This window comes from Chanos chanos, chromosome 6 (assembly GCF_902362185.1).
Source record: "Chanos chanos chromosome 6, fChaCha1.1, whole genome shotgun sequence".
In the NCBI taxonomy this organism is placed as follows: domain Eukaryota; kingdom Metazoa; phylum Chordata; class Actinopteri; order Gonorynchiformes; family Chanidae; genus Chanos; species Chanos chanos.
This window is the reverse complement of record NC_044500.1, coordinates 21312702-21328379: the sequence shown is the minus strand read 5'-3', so window position 1 is coordinate 21328379 and position 15678 is coordinate 21312702. Positions and strand designations below refer to the sequence as shown.

The window sequence follows — 15678 nt, the reverse complement described above, 5'->3', positions numbered from 1 at the left end:
CACACTGCAGCTGTAGCACGCAGCCTGACTGCACAGATTCCGTTGCCCATGGTTAATGAACTCTACCAAATACACATTTGATATAGTTAACTGGCATGTTGTGTTCAGATGACTCTCCAAAGGAATTTTCAGACTTGTTTGCAGCTGTCTGATAATAAACACTGTATGGAGGTTGAGTTGGTTCAGACTAGAAGAAGTTCTATTGTATACTATAAGTGGATATAAGTGGTATAAATGACATAATTATTGAGTTCATCATATCATGTGGATTAAAGAATGAAGAAAGCATCGGTATTTCTCCTCAAAGTAGTGTCATCTGGTGGTATGTCCTATGACAATGTACCACAGCGACAGTATTCAACCACATTAAGGTGCACAAGAAGCTTTTTTTTTTTTAATCATAAACTGATTTGTGTTTGCTGTTCGTTACTGAAAGTTACTGCATGTGTTTTTGTAGGTGGGTGTATAACTGTAACATAACTGTAACATAGGTGGGTGTGTAACTGCAATATAACTGTAACGTAGTAGGAATGTAACCGTAATATAACTGTAACGTAGTGGGGTGTGTAACTGTGACATAACTATAACGTTTTAGGTGTTTACCTGTAACCTAAATGTAACACAGGGAATGTGTAGCTGTAACATAGTGAGTGTGTAACTGTAATGTAACGGATGTGTAACTGTAACGTAGTGGGTGAGTAACTGTAACAAAGCTGTAATGTACGGTGTGTTTAACTGTAACATAACTGTAACATAGTGGGTGTGTAACTGTAATGTTACTATAATATATGGGGTGTGTAACAGTAACGTAACCGTAACGTAATTGTAATGTAGGGGGTGTGTAACTGTAATGTAACTCTAACATAGGGGGTGTGTAACTGTAATGTAACTGTAATGTAGGGGGTGTGTAACTGTAACGTAACTGTAATGTAGGGGGTGTGTAACTGTAACGTAACTGTAATGTAGGGGGTGTGTAACTGTAACGTAACTGTAATGTAGGGGGTGTGTAACTGTAACGTAACTGTAATGTAGGGGGTGTGTAACTGTAATGTAACTGTAATGTAGGGGGTGTGTAACTGTAATGTAACTGTAACATAGGGGGTGTGTAACTGTAACATAACTGTAATGTAGGGGGTGTGTAACTGTAACGTAACTGTAATATAGGGGGTGTGTAACTGTAATGTAACTGTATTGTAGGGGGTGTGTAACTGTAACGTAACTGTAATGTAGGGGGTGTGTAACTGTAATGTAACTGTAATGTAGGGGGTGTGTAACTGTAACGTAACTGTAATGTAGGGGGTGTGTAATTGTAATTTAACTGTAACATAGGGGGTGTGTAACTGTAACGTAACTGTAATGTAGGGAGTGTGTAACTGTAACGTAACTGTAATGTAGGGAGTGTGTAACTGTAACGTAACTGTAATGTAGGGGGTGTGTAACTGTAACGTAACTGTAACATAGGGGGTGTGTAACTGTAATGTAACTGTATTGTAGGGGGTGTGTAACTGTAATGTAACTGTAATGTAGGGGGTGTGTAACTGTAACGTAACTGTAATGTAGGGGGTGTGTAACTGTAATGTAACTGTAACATAGGGGGTGTGTAACTGTAACATAACTGTAATGTAGGGAGTGTGTAACTGTAATGTAACTGTAATATAGGGGGTGTGTAACTGTAATGTAACTGTATTGTAGGGGGTGTGTAACTGTAACGTAACTGTAATGTAGGGGGTGTGTAACTGTAATGTAACTGTAATGTAGGGGGTGTGTAACTGTAACGTAACTGTATTGTAGTGGGTGTGTAACTGTAACATAACTGTAATGTAACTGTAATGTAGGGGGTGTGTAACTGTAACGTAACTGTAATGTAGGGGGTGTGTAACTGTAACGTAACTGTAATATAGGGGGTGTGTAACTGTAATGTAACTGTAATGTAGGGAGTGTGTAACTGTAACGTAACTGTAATGTAGGGAGTGTGTAACTGTAACGTAACTGTAATGTAGGGGGTGTGTAACTGTAATGTAACTGTAACATAGGGGGTGTGTAACTGTAACATAACTGTAATGTAGGGAGTGTGTAACTGTAATGTAACTGTAATATAGGGGGTGTGTAACTGTAATGTAACTGTATTGTAGGGGGTGTGTAACTGTAACGTAACTGTAATGTAGGGGGTGTGTAACTGTAATGTAACTGTAATGTAGGGGGTGTGTAACTGTAACGTAACTGTATTGTAGTGGGTGTGTAACTGTAACATAACTGTAATGTAACTGTAATGTAGGGGGTGTGTAACTGTAACGTAACTGTAATGTAGGGGGTGTGTAACTGTAACGTAACTGTAATATAGGGGGTGTGTAACTGTAATGTAACTGTAATGTAGGGAGTGTGTAACTGTAACGTAACTGTAATGTAGGGAGTGTGTAACTGTAACGTAACTGTAATGTAGGGGGTGTGTAACCGTAACGTAACTGTATTGTAGGGAGTGTGTAACTGTAACGTAACTGTAATGTAGGGAGTGTGTAACTGTAACGTAACTGTAATGTAGGGAGTGTGTAACTGTAACGTAACTGTAATGTAGGGGGTGTGTAACCGTAACGTAACTGTATTGTAGGGAGTGTGTAACTGTAACGTAACTGTAATGTAGGGGGTGTGTAACTGTAATGTAACTGTAATGTAGGGGGTGTGTAACTGTAACGTAACTGTAACATAGTGGGTGTGTAACTGTAATGTTACTATAATATATGGGGTGTGTAACAGTAACGTAACTGTAACGTAACTGTAATGTAGGGGGTGTGTAACTGTAATGTAACTGTAACGTAGGGGGTGTGTAACTGTAATGTAACTGTAATGTAGGGGGTGTGTAACTGTAACGTAACTGTAATGTTAACTGCACCTGTAAATGTAACTGTAACAGGTAGGTGTGGACCTCTGTGTGCCATGTAAAGACTGCTTTACTGTAGTTGGAAGATGACAACACAATGTGTTAGCAAGGCATGAAAATTGTACTTTGACCAAGTATCAACAATACAACTTTCACTTTATGCCCCCACTACATATGTAAGGAAAGTTCACTCCAGTACGACTCCACTGATAACTCCTCTTACTTATTGCATTGGCACATTTGTACTGATGATTGTAAATGAAAATGTCTCTATCTTGGTTGGCACAGTGCCCTTATTTAGTAATACATTTTCTTGCTGTTTGTTGGCTGTCAGACAGTATGTGGCAATATCACTACCTACAACAGGCCACAGTATGCAAGACTGGTCTAAACTGTGCTGAGGTAGGAACCAGCAAACATACTTTAAAAGAAATTGTTTACCTGCATTGTTACACATCTCATACAAGATGAGATGATTATTGTAGGAGAGGAAAATTAGTGCCACTGACAATTTGCCATCGAACTGTGGAAGCACATCATTTCATAATTCAAGATCTGACAAGAAATGCAATTTTCCTTATCAAAAAATTCATTAAGCTAGAATTTACATTAGGTTGTCAAGTTAGCCAACCTAAATGAACAACCCACAAAATGAACTAGCTAAATAGCTAACGTTATGTTATTTTACGTCATGTTACGTTATGTCACATTATTTTATGCTACATTACTGTCAGGGTTCTTGCATGAACTTTTGTTTTGCTGTTATGCCCCTGCTGGGGGGTATTCCAGAAAGCAGGTTTAGTGGAAACTCAGAGTTTGTTAACTCAGAATAAGTAGTAAACCTCCTAATAGAAGAGACCTATGGCTTCATTTTCCTAGCAGAACAAAACCATGGGCCTCTTCTGTTAGGAGGTTTACCACTTGCTCTGTGTTAAGTAACTCAGAGTTTTCACTAAACTTGCTTTCTGGAACACCCCCCTGGTCAGGTCTGGTTTTGGCTGCCATTTGTTTTTGTGTTCTTCCTTGGCCATGTGCTTTTGTTTATTTTTGTTTTGCATGTGCTCTGACCCTGCCCCTCACCTGTTGTGTTCTACTTCCTGTCATTTTTAGGTTCCCGCCATTTTCTGTGCTCACCTGTTCACTCTGTCTATTTAAACTCTGCCTTTTCAAGCCTTGTTTGTGAGTTCTTCCCACATTGTTCCTGTGTGTCGTTCTAGCCAAATTTGAGCCATCGCCTTGCGTGGTTGACTTCTGTGTGTTTTTTCTGACCTTGTTTTTTGCCTCATGGATTTTGAATCTCCTGCCTGCCTGTTTTGTCTGAACCTGTTTTTGGATTTTTTGCCTGTCCCTGGATCTTGTCTCTGCTAGCTGTCTGGACTGTCTGCCTGCCTCTGACTGCTTTCGTTGGTAAAGACCTCTGCCTGTATTTCGGATTCTGTACTTTGCCTACTTTATTGAAAGACTTTTGCCTTGGTGTGCTGCACCCTGTTCTCTGAGAAGGAATAAAACTCTTTAGATCAATCATCTGCTGGTCTGCATCTGAGCCCTACAGTTCACCCTGATAGTTACGTTAATGCTGACTTTAGTTAACCAATTATTTTATATTTATTATTATTTGGCCAACTAGTATGAGGTAGTAGCTGGTTTAGGACAGGTGAAATTGGACAACATTCTTACCTGCAATGGTGTTGAGGAACATCAGATACTCAAAGTTGGAAATTTCCCGTCGCTGCCAACGCTGAGTCATGTTAGAGGATTTAAAGAGCTGCCGTGGGGTGGCCAGAGAGATCCGCCTAGAAAAACACAAGACCTTCGTTAGCAGACACTTTGCTAGGCTGGCAAAAGTCACAGCAGTTCAAAGGGATGTGGCTGTGTAGCATTTGGCAAAAAAGAGACACAGGGACCCAAACAATTAGACACACGCTCAGCTACGCTTCCAACACACAACTTGTCACATGAATTTGATTTTAGTTTTAGTCATGACGGTTATGAGTGAGATTCTTTACATATGACCAAAGTGTTACTGTCCATGTATTTCAACACATCTGATATAAATAAGAGACTCTGACAGAGAGAGAGAGATTTGGGAAGGGTAGAGAAAAATCTGAGGGGGAGTTTTATTGTTCTGTTTTATAGGGCCACCGCGACAGTTCCTGGTCTTTTTTCCATGTTCAATAATTCCTCTAATTACGCTCTAACAAAGAATGTTACAACAAAAATTTTACAAAATTGGTCTGCATACCTCAGAGAGACAGTTTTAAGTGGTGCGGCCCAAGAATTCAAAGGCAATGTTTTGCATTACAATAATAAAGCCCATGTCTGCCTTGAGAGTAAAGTAAGAGCCATAATGGGGCCATGCACTATGAATGTGACCCAGCATGATTCTCTGTTATCAGCCTACAACAGTGCTAGAAAAACAACACAGTCTGGACCAGGACCAGTCTTCTGTGCCTCAGAGACTGTGGGGAGTACTATGTCTCACAGTCCCTTCCAGAGAAGAACCAGCATTACTACAGACTCACGGTACCGTCGCTGCTAGAAGCTACTGTCTCTCTTTCAGTACACACCATTGACACCACAGAGGAACATAAACAAAGCCTGACATTTCTTTAAGGAGACTTTAATGAAACAGAACACATGTTCACCATATTAAATAATATGAGAGGTTAAGCATATTTATCATAGAATTACACTGCAGGAGAAGAGAAACCACAGGATTAAACTCATATGAAATGGAAATGAATCGTATCTGTAATAAGTGATGTGTTCTTTACCATTTACACAACAATAGAGAACAATTATCAGTGCTCACATTTAAGATTAAAACATATTACTATCTCAAAGATGTTCATCAACACTCATATTTGGAACTGAAATTTTTTGAAAAAATAAAAATGTAATGTGTCGCAAACAGCATAAATTATAATCACAAAGAGTTTTAGTCATCTGCAAACCCTGCCAGATTTCCCATTCTGGTGATCAACTGTTCTGATGAAACACTTACACCTCTAAAACCTGTTCTTGGCTGTATAGTGGGTAGTTACTCATTAGACAAAAGTCTGGATAAATTCCTGTTCAGTGAAAAGATTTTAAAACACATTATTTGAGTATGCGAGCCTACCTGGCCTGTGGCAGGCCGTAGCTGGTGCCAACACCCACTCGAGGTAAACCGTACACCACCTTCTTCACCGTGGCCTGGTCAGGGAAGTTAAACATGACGGAGGCTGAGGGAGCAAGTGACACCACACAATTAAAAATGTTACCAAGAGAACACATGGGTGAAATACATAGTTAAATTCTGCAGACAGACTAAGTGTGATTGGACAGCTTCTCACATTAATGAAAAGCCACGCTCGCACTGTTTCCATCACATGTCTACTGCATCATTACATTACGCATAGTACACTAAACATTTCAGAAATATTCCTAGCATCACTTACCAATTAGAGACTGAGTAGTTAATTAGGCTAAGAATACTAAATAAGGGTCTGCACTGGCAGCTGTATTCAGTGTTAACAAAATGGGACAGGACTACTGGGACAGAGAAATGGCAGAAGGTTAGCTTCTTACTTCTATTAGCCATGAAGACCTCTAAGGCTGTGTTCTGAAGAAGGAACCTTCTGGAAAACACAGCCCGGATTTCACTAAACATCCACTTGCCATGCAGTCCTTCGGAGTACACTAGCACCTTTGGAGATGAACAGAAAAGGACAGAAAAAAAAATCTACTGGTTACCTTATGCTTTATTATAACATTGTGTGATTGTATACAGCTTTCCAGACATACAGTGCAGGTTCTAGTTTTCATCCTTGTCAGAACTTTGTCGCTGAATCGGTATAGGGTGAAGCTGTGTCTCAGAAATCATCTGTTAGGCCATGTCTGTCTTACAGGTGAGTCCTGGAAAAGAGTAGCTTTCCACCTCCTTGCCTTTCTGTTTCTGACACCTCTTTCTCTGGTGGGCTGTAGTGTTAGAACGCGGTTCCCCCAGGGTGGGAAGAATGTAAATAATCAATAGCGACACAGGGCAGGAGTGAAACAGGCCTGTCATTAGTGAAGTGCACCCCTGAGATCAGCAGCTCCACTGAGGCAAGATCAAGAGCTCCTCACTGACAGGTGAAAATAAGCCTCCCTGCCCACCGCACCACTGTTTTCATACTGGGCAGGACTCAGACAAAAGAGATATTCCCTACAGGTTACACACACACACACACACACACACTCACTCACACACACACACACACACACACAGAGACATACATGCACTAAAGAAAAAAACAAGCAAACAACAACAACACAAAAAAACACACACACACAACAACAATAACTATAAAACAAGCTTTCATCTCTGCAGCATAGGGTCTGATTTTCTGGTTTTCTATGTGTGTGTGTGTGTCCAATTATCCCCATGATGATACAAATACCTGGCAAGTGGTGGTTTTGTAGGGACATTTGCTGGTCCGCACAATGTTTTTTTCCCCTTAAAGCTATTATTGCCAGCTATGGTAAAATAGAAAGTATTAAAATATGGGGTTAGGGTTAAGTTATTATTCTTTACATACAGTAAAGTGGGAGTCAATGGGAACTCCCCACTAAGATATGATTACAAAGGTGTGTTTGTATGAGTGTGTGTATGTGGGTTAGGGTGGAGACTGGGCGGAGGCTTGTGTAGACGGAGAGGAAGACAGGAGGAGGGGTCACAGTATGCAGATTTACAGTGAGTTTGTGTAGACAGAGAGGAAGACAGGAGGAGGGGTCACAGTATGCAGATTTACAGTGAGTTTGTGTAGACAGAGAGGAAGACAGGAGGAGGGGTCACAGTATGCAGATTTACAGTGAGTTTGTGTAGACGGAGAGGAAGACGGGAGAAGGGATCACAGACGTACAGTGAGTGAGAGGTGAGGCCGGGCAGGGTTAGCGCCCATGCTAATGTTCGTTTAGAGCGCTGACAGGTTAGCAGCCGAGCCGAGCTCGCCTTCATTTATCCCTGATTCTGCTCTCCCCCGCCACCCTCGCAGGCACTTCACAGTCTCTGGGGCTCAATTAAAATTGGATTACACTGAAACTGCTCCATCCATCCTAGCGTCTCCCCACCTTCCAGCTCACCCTCTCCCACTCCTCACACCCCAGTGGACCCCTGGCTCAAACTGTTGTCATAGAGACGGGATAGTTGCTGAGGAGGGGTTGAGGTGGTGGCTATATTTTTGTATGATGGTGCACTATAGCATAGTGGAGAATGTTCAGTGCACACGTTTTTCCTGTTTCTCTCTCTCTCTCCCTATATATATATATATATATATATATATATACAGATATATCACCAGGGGCAACTGTGAGGTCACACACACACACACACACACACAAAGACAGTGCTGGCAGAGAAAAAAAAGCAGTGACTGAGGAATGAGAAGATTCTATAAGCAGTAACAGTGAAAAGGAAAGGAACCATCATCAGATGATGAGACTGTGTTTTCACTGTGTTTTCACTGTGCTTTCAGTGTGCTTTCAGTGTGATTTCACTGTGTTTACAGCATGCTGTGTTTATTGAGGATACACAGATCAAACTGGCAGAAAAGACAGTGAGCTGTCCACAAACTGACAGTGACCATGTACAAACAAACACAAACTGTTATATGTATCTGTATGTGTGTATATATATACACATACACACACACACACACACACACACACACACACACACACACACACACATATATATATATATATATATATATATATATATATATATATATATATATATAAATATATATATATATAATTATATATAATTATATATTATATAATATATATAAATTGATGTCCACCATATAAAAACATATATAAAAACATATAACATCACCACAAACAAACACAAAATGGTGTAAAAAAACAACAATAGCAAGAATTCACTAGAAGTGTTTTGTGGATTCCTGTTTTGGGTGTTTGAAACTTGAGACTCATTAAAAACAGCATATTCTTCTATCAAAGCATATCACATACATATACACATATTTAATTTAAAAAATTAAATCAATTTCATTATACAGAAATTGATGAATATTAGGCCAATAACAAATACCACAATTTTGTCACTAAACATCGATTACATTCACTTCAAACACACGTTTGGTTGTGCTCTGTGAAAAAAGGACATTAACTAAAACACCATGTCTGTATCATTAGCGATGCATATCTCTCTGTCCCTCTCTATTCCTCTTCCTCTCCCCCCTCCTCTTGGGGCTGCTTTCGTTATGACAAAGTGCAGGCCAAAGGGCTAGCCAGCAACAGAACAGACAGGACAAAAAACAAAACAAAACAAAAAAAAAAACCTTCTCAAAACAGGCCCACATCAAAACATTTGTCTGAACAACAAAGCCTTTAGCTTTAAAGCAGCACGGCACGGCCCCGTGGACCCAGAGCTCTGTGACAAAGCGCAGGTCTCATTTTTCCCCTGCCTGGGCTGCGTTGTGCAGCGAGAGCCCCAGCTGTAAGCAGTGGCGCTTAATGAACCTGTCTGGCGGGGTTGTCCACTGCCTGTCAGACGTGTCAGAGCCGTGATGAGCGCTGGGGACGCCCGCCTCCAGTCCCAGACAGGCCTGCCAGCTGCAGGCTTCAGCTCCAATCTAATCACGCCACCTCCGCCAGAGCCTCCGCCCAGCTCTGTTCTGCCTGCTCCAGACTGTCACTTCAGCAGGGGAGAAGGGACAATGTGGACACCCCACTGGATATCTTTTACTTTTTTTTTTTTTTTTGCTTTTGTTTGTTTGTTTGCTTTTAACTTCACAATGATTTGTGAAGGGACTGCAATATGAGATGCTGCATATAAGGCATCAAGATTTCATTACCATGATCAAATTTTACGGTGTAACGGCGTTTTTGGTGGTGTTGTTGTTTTGGGTTTTTTTTTTTAATCACAGGGAGATTTCATTCTGTAACTGTGTTTTTTCTGAAGCTGTGTTTTTTTTCACAGCTTTGTTCGTCATTGGGGCCAGGGTTCGATTGGTCCCATTGTACGAGTGGATGGTGAGAAATGGGGAACGGGATGAAAAAGGAAATATATTCTGACAGAATTCAGGAGTGGGAAGAGGTTTCCCTCACACATACACACACAGAGACTGGTTTTATTTTACCTTCTCTAAAGGATGTGGCCCACGAAGCAGCATAGCTCTCCACGTCCAAACAGAATAACAGAAAGACTCAAAATGAAAATGTGAAATATTTATATTAATATGTCGCACTACACCATATCAAAGGAAACAGAATTCCTCTCACCCATGGAGAAAAATGTTTAAATCTCCTCTCTAGTTTTCATAGGAAACCATACAACCAATAAGTACCAGTTCTGTAACATATGATTTCAAGGGTAAATACAGCACCTTAAAACGGTCAGTCATCTTCTGTTGGACACTAGTCTTTGTGTTCTCAGGGAAAGTAGTGTTACGTCATAATATGTGACGTTGTGGGTCTTTGTAATCTCCATGTGAAAGTAGTGTTATTTCATAATGTGTGACATTGTGGGTTTTTGTATTTTCAGTGAGAGATGGGTGTTAGGTCATCATGTGTGACATTGTGGGTTTTTGTATTCTCAGTGAGAGATGGGTGTTATGTCGTCATGTGTGACGTTGTGGGGTTTTGTATTCTCAGTGAGACATGGGTGTTATGTCGTAATGTGTGACTTTGCTGAACACTGTGCTGGGCCTAAGCCAGGATGAGTGATATGTTTATAAGAGCCATGTCAGCCACACTGACAACCTGCCATCACAGCCATTCTACTGGGTTCTCCTCACCTCTGACTAACAGGCTTCCACCGTTAAACAGGCACAGGAGTGTGTGTGTGTCTGTGTGTTTGTGTGTGCTTAAATAAGCACTATCTGATATTAGGTCATCTGGTACGCCCCTCTGTGGACTGATTTTGGGAAAAAAAAAAAACCTTCAAATCAGTTAAACAAGATGAAGACATCCTTTTTTTCATAAACCTAATTTACGGTTACCTCCGTATGGGATGATTTCTCCTCTTTGGCTATGGCTAACTCAGTACCACATGTTTGCTGAAGACCAGATCTGTTTTCTGTTTGTGGAAGGTCCAGCCTGAACACAAGGACAGAGGCATCTGCAGAGGAGGCCAGCAGAGTTGCCAGAGTAGACCAGTGGAGCAGTATAGTGTGCAATATTTTTAAACAGAGGGATTTTTCAGAAAAGCTGTATATGTGTGAAAGTGTATGTATGTGTGTGTGTGTGTCTGTGTGTGTGTCTGTGTGTGTGCGTGAGCGTGCGTACGTGCGTGTGTGTTTGTAGTTCATTGGTAACAGAGAGTGTCTGACAGTAGCGGATGACAAGGAATGTCTACTCCTCTCCACTTCCAAACCCCATCACTGTCAAACTCATATTATTGTCTTTACCAGAGTCAACACTGTCCTTCACAATCCAAAACAGGTAAATATTGTCCTCTCCTCTTGTACCAATAGGTAGTAACCTTTGTTTTATAAAACACTAACCTCTGGAATTAATACAGGTTAGATTAAGCTCATAAAAATCACACTCACTGTGAAAAAAAATATATTGCTATACTTGAAATGCACAAACAATGTGTGTTTTAGTTCTCTGTTAATGAAACCACTGAAAACTCCAAATCTTCAACTTCAAAACAACACCCCCCATACCCCCACACCAAAAAAAAAAAAACCCTCAGTAGAACTTATCTAAATCCTTTCAAGGCTCCTTCTGAGTAAAAAAAAGAAAAATCAAAGTAAGCCCCTTTCATCTGATCTTCCATATTGTGACATCTGTTCTTAGGGGTGAAAATGAGCAAATTTAAAATTCCTTCAGATTATCAGAAGACACGTTTCTTCTGCTACCCCCTCCCCTTAACAGAATCCATATCTCTGGCTCAATAAGGAGAGAGAGAGAGAAGGAAAGAGAAAAAAAGAGAGAGAGAGAGAGAGAGAGAGAGAGAGAGAAAGAGAGAGAGAGAGAGAGAGATGCAGGCATGCAGAGCAGGTATTGGAGAAAAATAAGACAGGGCTTTGCATAATCAGTGTCACTATACATTTGGTGTGGCTGAGAGTGTGTGTGAGTTTGACACGCAGTCAGCGGCTAGAGAGACACACTCCTGATAAAAGGATGAATATGCGTTAGACACAGCAGATCAGTGCCTCATGTGTCCAGTGGGGTTCGTCAATAAGGGCTCTAACCGTACCGTCACGTGGAGCGGAGCGTTTCACGCGTGTTACAGGGATGTGCAGGTCTGAGGAGAAGACTTCCTCCTGGTGTGAAATCTAAGCACTAGCTTTGATTCCCTCTGGTTTTTTGTTGCTTTTTTTTTTTTTTTTTGATAAGTGAGAAAGATTTTGAAATAATCTGTAAATGTGAAAAAGAGCAAAGACGACAGAGGGAACAAACACACACACACACACACACACACACACACACACAGACACACACACACGCCCGCACACACATGCACGCACATACAGAGAGAGAGAGAGAGAGTAATTCTGATTAATGGCTGAAGAGGGCTTGTGTTAAGGAGCTTGAGAAAGGGCATTCAGTTGTTTTCTTTCCATGTCATATTGTAGATGAGTGAAATCCCTCAGGACTGACTGCCAGAGCCCAGAACTCTACATCACACATTCAACTTCAGCAAGAGACAGACAGCATGTTTTACATGCCTCACACAGAAATATTGCTGTAGAAATATTTGTGTGTGCATGTGTTTGTGCATATACATGTACTCATGATACAGAATGTGTGTGTAAGTGTGTGTGTGCCTGTACGTGTACAGAAGTGGACAAATTTGTTGGTACCCTTACAGCTCATTGAAACAATGCTTCATTCCTTCTGAAAAGTGATGAAATTAAAAGCAATTGTCTCATGTATACCTGCATGCCTTTGGTATGTCAGAGTAAAGTAAAGAAAATGTGAAAAGAGAGAAATTGATTATTGATTATTCTACAAAGATCTAAAATGTTCTAAAATGGCCTAGACAGATTTGTTGGTACCCCTATAAAAGTTTATAAATAATTGGATTATAGTAATAGTTCAAACTAACTGTTTTGTTTAATTAGCATCACACATGTCTTCAATCTTATAATCAGTCATTCAGCCTATTTAAATGGAGAAAAATAGTGACCCTGCAGTTTGGTATCATTGTGTGCACCGCACTGAACATGGACCAGAGAAAGCAAAGGAGAGAGTTGTCTGAGGAGATCAGAAAGAAAATTATAGACAAGCATCTTAAAGGTAAAGCCTATAAGACCATCTCCAAGCAGCTTGATGTTCCTGCGACTACAGCTGCAAATAGTATTAAGAAGTTTAAGGTCATCAGTGTCTGATCGCACCATCCGTTGCTTTTTAAGAGACAGTGGGATCAATGGAAGGAGACCCAGGAGGACTCCACTGTTGAAAGAAAAACATTCCAGATTGGAATTTGCTAAAATGCATATTGACAAGCCAGAATGTTTCTGAGAGAATGTCCTTTGGACAGATGAGACAAAACAGGAGCTTTTTGTCAAGTCACATCGGCTCTGTGTTCACAGATGAAAAAATTAAGCTTTCAAAGAGAAGAATACCAAACCTACCATGAAACATGGAGGAGGCTCGGTTATGTTTTGGGGCTGCTTTGCTGTGTCTGACATTGGGTGCATTGAATCTGCGCAAGGCACAATGAAATCTCAAGACTATCAAGGCGTTCTGGAGCGAAACATACTGCCCAGTGTAAGAGAGCTCTGTCTGAGTTGCAAATCCTGGGTCCTCCAACAGGACAATGACCCAGAAACAGCTAAAAGCACCCTAAAGTGGCTAAGGACAAAACACTGGACTATTCTGAAGTGGCATTCTATGAGCCCTGATCTGAATCCTATCGAACATCTATGGAAAGAGCTGAAACATAAAGTCTGGCGAAGGCGCCCTTCAAACCTGAGACAGCTGTGGCAGTTTGCCCAGGAGGTGTGGCCCAAACTACGTGTTGACAGGTGCAGAAGTCTCATTGAGAGCTACAGTAATTGCTTATTTGCAGTGACTGCCTCTAAAGGCTATGCAATAAAATATTAGGTTAAGGGTCCCATCATTTTTGTCCATACCGTTTTCATTTGTTTTATAATCTAAAATATTCTGCTGAATTAAAAATGAAAAGCAAAGTCTAATTTTTGTTAAGTATGGAATAAGCAATGCCAATTACTTTTGTCAGTTTCAGGTTATTTCAAAGAAAATTGTGGGTTCTTCTTTTTCCCTGGAAGGGTACCAACAAATTTGTCCACGTCTGTGTGTGTGTGTGTGTGTGTGTGCATGTATGTTTGTGTGCGTATGCGTTTGTGTGAGTGTGTGTGTGTGTGTGTGAGAGAGAGAGCTTGTGCTTGTGTGTCTGTGTTTCTGTGTGTGTGTGTGTGTGTATGCTGGGTGGACAGAAGCCTGATAAGCAATGAGTGCTTGGGTCGTCCTCAATTAATCTCTGTCTCTCTGCCTTTCCTGGAGCCTGATCCTGGGTACACTGGGCCAATCACCACTCGCTCATCTATTATCCTCTCTCCCCCCCTGCTTTTCACTCTCAATTCTCTAATAATATCTTACACATTTGTCTCCCCCTCTATAATTCTTCCCGTCATTCGCAGTATATCACCCGGAAAACACGCAGCCCTCCTCCCTTCACTCGGACACCGATTTGAGCGTTATTGTCGGCGACACCTTTGGAACAGCGTTCCACTCACACTTACACCAACATTCGTCTTCATCTTTCACCAGCACAACACAATATTAGGACGATTTATCTGTCGTTCCCTGAGAGCAGAGACCACAGGCCTGAGCAGGAGGTGCACCGGGTTTTCTTATCAAGCCAATTCTGCCTTAGCGCTAGAGCCTTGTAAACGTATGCTAATGACTTGGAGGGGATGGCATGGAGAAGAGGGGGGGGGGTGTATACCGCGCGGCGAGAATGGTAATCTGGCTGTTGAGTGCAGGAGATAATTTGCACTTGATCCCCTTGTAATTATATAGTTTAAATCTTTTTACCAATGCTAATCCGGCAACACGCGGAAATGTCTCCCTCAGCCCGGTGATGGCAGGCTCGTCAAAGTGTGTCTTATTCCCGCCAAAAAGACTTCGGGAGTAGGAGGGGAAAGAGTCTCTTTGATATAATTCTCTTTGACTGTGTTTATTTCGTACACCACGCTGTTTTGCATATCACGACACGCCATGAGGAGGATGAACTGAAAGCCGTTAGCAGCGGAAGAAAGAGTGAAGAACAGATTTAGAGGGAGAGATGAGTTGAGTTAGACTCTCTGAAGTGAATCTAACTAACACACCAGTCCGTTTTCTCTGACCATAACTCCAGGAAACATCAGTGTGTTGCTCTAACTCAGAAAAACCCTGTTGCGCGCCAGACCTGGGCATTGTGTTGATGAGCATAAGGATGGATGGATGGATAGATGGATGGATGGATAGATGGATGGATGAATGAATAAACGAGTGGGTATCCTGGGTGTAACAGGGACTGCTGGCCATCTTGCAGGCCTGCCAAAGCTGACAGAGTGTGTCTGGCCACTGGGCGTGGCGTAATTTGACTAATTATGCTGGATTAACACACATTAATGCAACCTGTTCTCTCCAGGGTTGGGGACCCTGCCTCTTTGGCTCCAACATGCCCCCTCACACTGGATTTTTCCTTTTTTGAAAAATAAAAATAAAAATGTTTACTATATGTCATTCTTTTTTTCTCTCATTGTATATGTGAGCTTGTCTGCAAGTGGATAAATACACAATCATTTCCCAAACACTGTAATCTTGTCTGTCCAACTCGATGATAAACTTTCTCT

At 41.3% G+C, this 15678-nt stretch overlaps 1 protein-coding gene across 2 annotated transcripts in view; it reads right to left on the bottom strand.

Moving 5' to 3' along the window:
• The window catches only part of nbeab (neurobeachin b), a 253431-nt gene that overhangs the window by 46208 nt on the left and 191545 nt on the right, over nucleotides 1–15678 (bottom strand). For both annotated transcript variants that reach the window (XM_030776247.1, XM_030776248.1), the window contains 3 exons: nucleotides 6446–6563; nucleotides 5997–6099; nucleotides 4553–4668 (listed from right to left, as the gene is read on the bottom strand). In XM_030776247.1, coding sequence (XP_030632107.1) covers nucleotides 4553–4668; nucleotides 5997–6099; nucleotides 6446–6563 — 337 coding nt within the window. The remainder of the gene's footprint in view (nucleotides 1–4552; nucleotides 4669–5996; nucleotides 6100–6445; nucleotides 6564–15678) is intronic.